The 10,615-nt window shown below is 39.2% G+C and overlaps 3 protein-coding genes across 3 annotated transcripts; 1 reads left to right on the plus strand and 2 right to left on the minus strand.

The window, feature by feature from the left end:
- Window positions 1-150: 150 nt before the first annotated feature.
- On the plus strand, window positions 151-2,372 carry LOC107178434 (mavicyanin). Its single transcript, XM_015533634.3, has 2 exons — window positions 151-446; window positions 1,806-2,372. The coding sequence occupies exons 1-2, from the start codon at window positions 272-274 to the stop codon at window positions 2,201-2,203; spliced, it is 573 nt and encodes a 190-aa protein (XP_015389120.1). The 5' UTR covers window positions 151-271; the 3' UTR covers window positions 2,204-2,372.
- Window positions 2,282-6,052, minus strand: LOC102611138 (sugar transport protein 8). Its single transcript, XM_015533597.3, has 4 exons — window positions 5,772-6,052; window positions 4,435-4,754; window positions 3,176-3,802; window positions 2,282-3,090 (listed from the first exon to the last, which is right to left on the minus strand). The coding sequence occupies exons 1-4, from the start codon at window positions 5,878-5,880 to the stop codon at window positions 2,674-2,676; spliced, it is 1,473 nt and encodes a 490-aa protein (XP_015389083.3). The 5' UTR covers window positions 5,881-6,052; the 3' UTR covers window positions 2,282-2,673.
- Window positions 6,053-7,018: 966 nt separating this feature from the next.
- Window positions 7,019-9,558, minus strand: LOC102610830 (sugar transport protein 8). The gene is made up of 3 exons (XM_006489521.3): window positions 9,033-9,558; window positions 8,470-8,789; window positions 7,019-8,272 (listed from the first exon to the last, which is right to left on the minus strand). The coding sequence occupies exons 1-3, from the start codon at window positions 9,163-9,165 to the stop codon at window positions 7,178-7,180; spliced, it is 1,548 nt and encodes a 515-aa protein (XP_006489584.1). The 5' UTR covers window positions 9,166-9,558; the 3' UTR covers window positions 7,019-7,177.
- Window positions 9,559-10,615: the final 1,057 nt, after the last annotated feature.

Below are 10,615 nucleotides of genomic sequence, written 5' to 3' on the forward strand. Positions count from 1 at the left end.
TTTGATAAAAAGGAGTATTCATTATTATGATGTGTCATAAAGTATAGGAGGAACCAAAAATTCAGAGTCCATAACTCTTTATTTAAATAAAAGAACAGGGGGACCAAAGTCACAGTCAATTTATGATGTCCCAACGACCAAACCCACGTACCATTTCAGCTCCGAAAAAAATATTTATAAGCAATCCACAGACAAATCTCCTGCAACTCTCAGAAGCTTCATCAGCCACCCACATTTCAGTCTCTTCCTAGCTACCTAGCTCTCTGCAGCCATGGCCTTGTTAAAAATAGCCGTGGCTCTGCTTGTAATGGCCACTCTCTTCGCGGTGCCGGTTTCCTATGCTGCCGTGTACAAAGTTGGGGACTCCGCTGGTTGGACCACGATTGGGAATATTGATTACAAGCAGTGGGCTGCTACCAAAACCTTCCAAGTTGGTGATATTATCCGTAAGCTCATTTTGCTTGCCATCTTTTAATTGTTCATTATCAGACCAGTTCTTACCAGCTCTAGTTTCTTGGCTGCTTGATTTTTAGTAAAAATGTGTTAAGAGCCATTACGGCCTTACTTTCCAGCTTTAAGTTTTTTTAGTCCAGCAGTTTCTCGGTCATAGTAGATTAAGCAAATTCAGTGGTGAAAAATAACAATTCCCAGATTCAAGCAGATCACATAATTAATGCAATCCAAAAGATAAGATGAACAGCTGCAGCCCTGTGTTGGTTTTTTTGTTTGTTTGCTATGGCTTTACGGAACTCCCCCAAGTCCCATCCTAGGTGCTTGCACATGCTGTAGCTTTATTCATCATCATAACGGTAATAACCCACTTTGCAACTGAGTCCGGCATGAATGACTCGTGGAACTCTTTTGTGTACACGTGGCAAACATCAAGCGCTTTAACTGCCATCAGTGACAGCTACCTATGTCTGTTTGTTGGTGGTCTCATAATTCCGTGTGACATAAACATGTAAACGCGAGCCCACGTAAACATGTCTCCCACCCAATTTAATTTATCACGCTTCAATGATGATCATATTTGATAGGAATAGCTTTCACTAGGTACAGAAAAGCCATCACCTACTGTTGTTAGTCCATTGCCATGTTTCATTCACAATCTTGTTTTATTCCGTGGTGGGGCTTCACTTTCATGTCCATTATTAACACAAGGCATGATGTGCAAGAACCTATAATTTTTCCAAGAAAACGGATCTTTGTTTTGGTGTTTTCATGCTTGAGTTTGCATACGTCTTAATCGCATTCGATTGTATGATGAATGGTCTTGCATGCTTTCAATTTGGGCATGTCTGTCAATTCATAGTTTGGGTCACCCGCCACCCCATGAATAATTGCTTAGGGCACTAGTTAATTTTTGTCATCATTGCAAAACGAAAGCCAATTTTTTTGGGTTGTGGTATGTACATGGGAGTGCAGTTTCAAAATTCGTCATCATGTATATCAAAGAAATTTTTCATGGAATCAGAGTCAGAGACAAGTTAGTACCTTTGATTTATCTTTTGGCTCTTTCCATTCATCTACAAAGTGTATGCGTGTTGGGCAACCTTGCAATCATTTAATCCATTATGCCCTTTGTGACCATCCACTCATTGACCATAATGGTCACAGCCATTGTGGTAATTAATTCAGATCCGACATTACTTGATTAGAGAGGACTATGGGGTACCTACTAGTTTAGCCTGGAAGGTCTTGTAATTATAATGTTATGTATACTTTAGCCAAAAGTCATTTATCTTAATTCTCCTGTTACAAATCTAATTACGAATTAAATGGTGCTCCTGTTGATGTTGTGCCAGATTTTGAGTACAATCCTCAATTTCACAATGTGATGCGTGTGACACACGCTATGTACAGAGCATGCAATACCTCAGCTCCTTTGGCAACCTTCACGACGGGCAATGACTCCATCACCATCACAGCAAAAGGGCATCACTTCTTTTTCTGTGGCGTCCCGGGACACTGCCAATCTGGACAGAAGGTTGACATTAACGTGCTTCGCACTCCCACTACTACGGATGAAACGGCTCCAACTCCCTCTGCAACAGTATTGGCCCCTCCTCCTTCGGTTCCTGCAACCAAAGCTGCTGGACCTTCTTCCAGCGAGGCTGGGTCATTGAGACCCTTCGAGTGTCTCCTCGGTAAGGTCGTCTTAGGTATGTTAGCTGTCGCATTTTTCGTCTCCAATGCTGCTTAAGAGATTAAGGTGCTTAGTTGGAGGTGTCTTTGGGATGTATGTTGAAGACGAACCACGATAAGAGCCTATATATATATATATATGTATATCTGTTTTCAAGCTTCCCTTTTTTTTTTTTTTTCTGTAAACAATTTGGAGAATTATAGTCTTGGAAACTTTGATGTCTAAATTCTAGCAATAGAGAAATCTGTAATACTGCTTGAAAACTCAACAATAAGAATCATGATGAAAACAAAAGGCCAAAGCCCAAATATTTTTGTTTTTCTTTCAAACCAGAGTACGGGTCATAATAACAGGTTTATTTTTAGAATTATCTTCTAAACCTGCAAATCCTCCGAATCAATAGACAGAGAAAGATCAAAGAAAGCAGCATCCTAAGGAGAAAACAAATTGGTAATAAAACAAGAATATGAAATTATATTTATCTCCAAATAGACTAAACGGTTGGCCTTGACCTGTCATTCCCATCATCAATCATCCATGAATCTTTTCCAGACAGGGTGTTTCTTCCACACTCTTTCCACCATTACATCAATCGGCACACCCTTTGTCTCCGGCAACAGAAAAAGTGCAAACAACCCCATGACTAAAATCCAACCGGCGAAGAAGAAGAATATGTAGCCACGCATATGGCACATCATTGACAAGAAAGCTTGAGCTATAAGGAAAGTGAAGAACATGTTAGAGCTAACGGCGAATGCAAAGCCTGCAGTTCTTGTTTCCAGAGGGAATGTTTCGCTAGGAATTAACCAGCCGAGAGGACCCCACGACCACGCGAAAGCCATGACAAACAAGCACACAAGAAACACCACGAAACCTGCTTGTGTTGTTGTAAGTGTATTTGATGTAGCCTTCAAGTGAACCAGCAACATACCTCCAATTGTACTCTGCATTACCCATTGAAGGGGAAAATGAAATGAGTATCTTAAATGCATGAGCACATTAATGATTAAACTGAGAATTGAATCATACTTGGCTAATGAACATTTGGACACAGGCTTGGAGAAGCAGTTTCCTTCTACCGACTTTATCAACAGCATAGATTGAGACCAAAGTGCTAAGAACATTAACGGTTCCGGTGATAACAGAAGACAGCAACGAAGCATCATTCTTGAATCCAACAGTTTGAAACAGGACGGGGGCATAAAACATTATGGCATTAATTCCTGTAAACTGCTGAAATACTTGCAGCAGGACGCCAATTATTAGTGGTGGCATGCTTGATCGCTTCATGAGTTCTTTGAAAGGATGCTTCACTTGCCGTGCAATATCGCTTGCCAATTTAATTTGTTCATATTCGGCATTAACATCTTCAACGCCCCTGATTTTTTTGAGAGCTTTATGCCCAGCTACTTCATTCCCACGCTCAATTAGGCTAGTTGGTGTCTCAGTGATGACTATAGAACCTATAAATAAGAAAATGGCCGGCACCCCTGCTAGTGCTAATGATACTCTCCATCCATGTGGATGCAACTTTGCGGTTCCATAATTCACCAAATTTGCCAAAAATATTCCTATTGTTACAAAGAGTTGAAAGAGAATGTTCACAGCTCCACGGTGCTGCACCGGGGCTATCTCTGACAAGAATAGAGGAACAGCCTGCAAAGATTATTCAAGAAACAATTTTCACTTGGAAATGCATCCCTTCTGATATCTCATGTTAATTACCGGAGCATCTCGGTTCTGTTGGTGTATATTCTCTCATTCATTGGAATTTATTTTGCAATTATTTATTTATCATTTTTGGCTCCGAGGATCACGCGGCAAGAATCAAACAGATAAAAGTGTATACACTTAAAACACCTAAGATTTTCTCTAATTAGTAGAGAATTACTATTGTCTAATATCGGGCTACCCATCCCAGTCTGTTGGAAAATCTCAGGTTATTGCTGATTCCTGAGGTTCCCTTCATAATCAACTACTGGTACAACATATTATAGAACTTTGGTTGTCGAGTGTCAACAACGAAGATGTTGTGGGTGTATACAGAAAAATAAAGGTTTTCAATAGAGAGTGAAAGGTGTTGTACCACCCAATGGAACATTGTAAATGCATCCGATTTTGAAAGCTCGATAGCAGTTAGAGTGATTCAATTTCACTACGTTGGAAGAAAGGCCACAACTCTTCTAACTCAAATAGACCATAAATCTTATATATACAAACATAACAAACAAGAAAAAATAGTTTACTTTCTAGACAAGTAACAAATAATTGTGATAATGTAGGCTTACCTCATTGCCAAATCCAACTCCAATGCCAAGAAGAATCCTTCCAATAATCAGCATCCAGATGTTTAGAGCACCAGAGCTTATGCCTGCTCCAGCTAGAAAGAAGGAAGACGCTACAAGAATTGTGGGTTTTCTGCCAAATTTGGTGCAGACCTTGGATGCAACAAAGCTTGCAAATAAAGCAGCTAAGTACAGTGAAGATGTGAATAGCTGAAGAATTTGATTGTCATATTTACAATAATTGTCTTCCCTAGCGTGCAGCTTTCTCTTATACACCTCGGGAAAGAATTTGATCAAGAAATCGTCCATGGCCGTCACTCCACCTATACATTCAACATCCATTTTCATTATCTACTAACAGACTGTTGTCAAAAGGATAAACGGAAAAGGCAGTTAGCTAAGAGACATATTTGCGAAATTTAGCTTTATAATCTTTTGCACGGAAAGTTACTAAGTCAGAAAATAAAAAGTTGATTACACGAGGAGAATGACTCCACAAGTAGTATATTTTGGATTCTGATGAAATTGGATATCAATTCTCAATTTTAGACTAATACACACACACACATACATACATACATACATGTGTAATATTAATTCAAATCTTGTAACAAGCTTCAATTTTAAAATTCAGTGGAACATATTAATTGCGATTTACATCCAAAAAGGTTTATAATGTTTAGTTAACTATTTACATTTTTCTGAAAATAGCCAACATTCATCTTCCGATTATTATGGACTAAAAAATAAATAAATAATACTGACGATCGTCCATTTTAGTTATTGTATTTAGTTATTGTAGCATAAGTCCTAACTAATTCAGATTCGAATCTTAATTAAGTTAGAATAGTCTCATGCCAACTGATCTACACGTTTATTGGTATAAAAAGTTGATTACATGAGGAGAAAGACTCTACCACTGGTATCTTTTAGATTTGCATGCAATTATCAATTTTACACTAAGATTCAAATATATATTCGTTTCATATATAATATTAATTCAAATCTTGTAACGAGCTTCAATCCAAAATTCAGTGGTACAAATTAATTGCGATTTACATCCAAAAAGGTCTATAATGTTCAATTAACTATTTCCATTTTTCTGAAAATTGCCAATATTCATCCTCCGATTATTATGGACCAAAAAATAAATAAGTAACAGTGACGACCGTCCATTTTAATTCTGTTATTTGCTGTCTAAGATCCAATTGCTATCATAGCAATCTTGTTATATTAGTACATATATAACCATGATCTTCAAGGAAAATTAAAATTGTTATAAAAATGAAAATATTTTAAGTGATACGTGTGGTTTAAAAAAAAAAGAAAAAGAAAAGTACCTGAAATTCCAATGTCATAACCAAACATAAGGCCGCCAAAGGCTGCAAGAATCCAACACACCACCACATAAACAGTGATTTTCGATTTGAAATCCTCAGATTCAACCATCTTTGCGAGTCTTCTTAATTTGTGAATATTTATCTATAAACCCAAGTGATCAAATTCTATATGATAATATGACAAATTCTCTTTCCAAGAGCAAAAAGAGAAAAAAAAGTAGATATTGAACAAGAGAAAGTGTAATAAGTTCACTTCCTTAGCGTAAAATTCGTCATTGAATTTATTGCTACTTTATTCTGGAAATTAAACTTAACGATTCTCATAAATATGGGATATTATGGGATTTTAATTTCTTACTTGGGATGACACGTTGGCTGGATCAGAAGATAAGAATCACATTTAACATTGGTACCTTGGAATTCATCTCTCTCTCTCTCTCTCTCTCTCTCTCTCTCTCTGTATATATGTATGATTTTTAAAGGAATTTAAACGGCTACATTTGGAAATTGCCAGAATCGTTGCCATTTAAGGACAGAATTTTCCCTTTTAGTAGGAAAAAAAAAAAAAGAGAGGAGTAAATAACAAAGAGGATGTCCTTTACACCAAAGTTGGTTGGTGTGAGTGGTTCGGTACTCTCACTCCTTAAGAGAGGTCAGGGGTTCAACCTTCGCTCTCGTATGGAGTCACCATTTTGGCCAGCACTTTACCCCTTACGGGCAGACCTGGTGCAAGCGGGGATTAGTCTGGGTTGTGGTACGGGCTTAAATGTGCCTTTCACAGTTGGGGCTCACTCAGGACCACCTCGTGGTTCAGACAAAAAAAAAAAAAAGAAGAAGAAGAAGATGCCCTGCCCTTGCACTTACCAATATAATTAAGCATGGTCTAATTGTTTGGAGATTACGGCAAGAAAAATTTTTGATAGGAAGTCGACACATGCTCTGAGGGAAATGAGCTGTGGAGATGTGACCAAAGCAATAGAACAGTCGTGTTGTAGAACTGAAGAAGTTATGAACAACGACACAACACTGTCGCATCAATTTGTTTGTAAGGTTAGAAGTTGTACAAGATTTTATAGTATCCAAAGTTTGTTAAATGAATTCATAATAATTATGTAAAATGTTCTTCAAATTCGATAATTTGATTTCCTTAGTTAATATTAGATTATGAATCATATGTATACATAGAGACTAATCAATTTTCTCTCAGCACGCTTGGGAGTGTAAAGAATATGTAATGATCAATGTGTTCACAGTATATACCAATCCAATAGTGTTAAAAAAGTCCCACTTTTTCGTCTATTCATTTCGAACATGCATGGTGATGAAGAAACGAAACAAGAAAAGTACAAAAAACAATGAAAAAGTGGGTAAATAGAAAGTTGAGAACCATTGAAAGAAATTTGATATCATGTCAAGTGCGGGTGGATGCCACTGGGTGCCTTGGCTGCAGGCTTAACATCTTCTTCATCCATGAATCTCTTCCAGAACCAATGCTGCTTCCACACTCTCTCCGTCACGGCGTCCACCGGCACCCCCTTGGTCTCCGGCAGAAGGAACATGGCAAACAACCCCATGACCACAATCCACGCCGCGAAGAAGAAGAATATCCCGGCCTTCATATTGCACAGCATCGACAAGAACGCCTGCGCCACCAAAAACGTGAACAGCATGTTCGTGCTGACGGCAAACGCAAAACCGGCCGTCCTAGTCTCCAAAGGAAATGTCTCGCTGGGAATGAGCCATCCGAGCGGCCCCCACGACCACGCAAAGCCCATCACGAACACGCACACCAGTACCACCACAATTATTGCCTCCACTTTGTTCAAAGAACCGGTTGGCTTCAACCATATTGCTAGAATGATGCCAATTATGCTCTGTGTGATGAACATCTGCACCACGGCTTCGAGAAGCAGTGCTCTCCTTCCGGCTTTATCCACCGCGTAAACCGAGACCAACGTACTGAACACGTTGACGAGTCCTGTGATGACGGCAGAGAGCAGAGACGCCTCGCTTCCGAATCCAACGGTCTGGAAGAGGACGGGTGCGTAGAACATAATGGCGTTGATTCCAGTGAACTGCTGGAACACCTGCAGCAGTATTGCTATAACCAGCGGGGGGCGACTCGATCGTTTCATGAGCTTGCTGAACGGCTTTGTGACTTGATTGGCCATCTCGCACGCGTGCACGATTGAATCGAACTCGTTGTCCACATTTGCGACGCCGCGGATCCTCTGGAGGACCACCCTTCCTTCCTCGAGCCTGCCGCGCTCGATGAGGCTAGTGGGAGTTTCACAAATAGACATAGAACCGACGCATAAGAACAGAGCCGGCACTCCCGCGATTGCCAGCGATAATCTCCATCCGTACGGGTGAACATTTGACATTGCGTAGTTAACCATGTTCGCTATGAATATTCCGATGGTGATAAATAGTTGGAAGCTAATGTTGAGTGCACCACGAATCTTTGCTGGAGCTAACTCGGAGAGGAAAAGAGGGACTGCCTGATGAAAAAAAATTAAAATTAAAATTACTGATATCGTTATACTACTTTATGTTACATTGACTTTCTAATTCTATAATAAATTCTCGAATGGAGATATTTACCCTCATAGTACTAAACTACTAATTCTATAGAAAGTGTAGTTGATAAATATCTGCGCTAAAAGGGACTTTTGTAATCGTATATTAATATTCTTACTTGATTGGCAAATCCGACACCGATTCCGAGGGCGAGTCTACCCAAAATCAACATAGAAATGTGGAAGGCCGCGGAGGTTAAAACGACGCCGACCAAGAAGAAAAACGAAGCTATCTGCATGGTGGGCCTGCGGCCTTGCTTAGAGCAGACTCGGGAGGCTACGAAGCTAGCGATGAGAGCCGCTAGGTACAAGCAAGAAGTGAACAGTTGCAGAAACTGGTTATCATACTTGCAATAATTATCTTCGTGTGCGTGCTTTTTCTTTTCATATACTCGCGGAAAAAATCTTTCCAAGAAATCGTCCATGGCTGTGACCCCACCTGCGCAATACAAATTAACACACAATTCAAATCACTTCCTCGGAATTTTGTCCGTGACTGCAACATTCATTTTTGCTTTACAGAATTTTCCTTTAGACTCTACATTTTTGTACTTTGACCCCTGTTAGTTATCAGTTTACTACATACAAGAAGATCCACACCTTCTTCAGAAACTTAACTATCTAAGTACGTAGCATTTTGCTTTTTTTTAAATTGAAAAGCATGGATTGAAGAAGTTGAAACCTGAAATGCCGATGTCATAACCGAACATTAATCCTCCAAAAGCCGCAATAATGACGCAGGCAACCACATAGACTGTGATTCTGCCTTCAAACACAGGCATATCTCCACCTCCAACTGCGATAGCCGGCGCCATTTTGACTCCCCAAAGGTAAATATATATTTATTAGTACCAAATGAATCCTAATGATAATGAAGAAACTATATGCGTTATATATTTACATGCAATGGGGAGATCAGCAGGCGGACGGAAAATATGAACCCAAAGTAAGGGGATCGAGGAAAGGCTGTAAATTTTAACCTCTGGATTTTGTTGATTATTTATAAAGAGCAGACGCAGAGACAATAAGTTGTGCCTCGTGAACTGTAAATCCGTAATGCCCTTAAAATATGGAATGATAACTGGGTTGTCCGCAACCGTAGGCCACTGCCTAAATTTTGACCCCATCTTCCTTGTGTAAACTTAGTCAATTTCATGTGCGTGTTATTTCGTGGATAAACACATACAGCGTCTCGTCGTGTCGATCTCAAATATTTTCAGCTTCTTAATCTGTAGGAAGGACTTCTTAAATACGTAGCCACACTCAAAACTTTTTACCATCTTACTAAGACCAAATTTAAAAATATGAACGTCGATACCAACTGAAATATTCCTCTCTCGGTATCAATATTTCTTATATTATTAATTACGTATGAATTGGTTACAAAAGAATTTAACAATAGTAACTTAGTAAGATGTGGAACTCTTATTTCTTGAATCATATGCATTGGATTCCCAGGAAGAGACGAAAGATACTCGCGAAGAACAGTGAAGGCCCTTTTTCTATCTGGTAAAAGAGGAGTAGCTTAGCAATTATAGTAACCAGAAGAATAGAATGCTCCAACCCGCGCTAACGTATAGCCTGTAAGACCCTTTATACGTCACTGTATGTTCTTCGTTTCTTTTATTTGAAGATCTACGTAGCATAGATCGAGAATATACGGGTATGTTTTCTGCTATCAAGCGAACAAAAGTTTCAAATAATGTGACAGCCGGTATGGGCGCTAGCGTGTTTTGTCATACTGACGACAGGCTATGGGAAAATGTTTCCCAAGTAAATTTGCCTTCGAGGGCTATTAAATCGGGCAGTTACTTCCGGGCTTTCTACAACTTAAGTTTTTCAGAGATTGACGATTTTCAAGGATTAATAAAATTAAAAATTCACTTTTATTAAGCTTCTTTTGACTTCACTAAATAGTGAACAGAGACTCCAAAACCTCCACTATTACCTTGACCATCGTCCATTCATCCTCTGTGATGATCCTCAATTAACTGACAATACGCCACCGCCAAACCACTGTGATTCGACCTTGTACTATCGCTTCCAGCTACCCCATCTTTGGAACTTTATACGGCGTCTGACGTTTCGTTCTTCATTACGTAGAACAGAGAGCGAATGCTACTACAATTACTTTCTTGATACAAACAATTCAAATTAAAATTTTGAACATTTTCGTCTGAGACAAAAATTTTGCATTACTCAAATTATGTTTTGGCAACTATAGCCATATCCAGGAACCATGATCCATTCCAGCACAATAAAGAA

Source organism: Citrus sinensis, chromosome 1 (assembly GCF_022201045.2).
Source record: "Citrus sinensis cultivar Valencia sweet orange chromosome 1, DVS_A1.0, whole genome shotgun sequence".
Classification (NCBI taxonomy): Eukaryota; Viridiplantae; Streptophyta; class Magnoliopsida; order Sapindales; family Rutaceae; genus Citrus; species Citrus sinensis.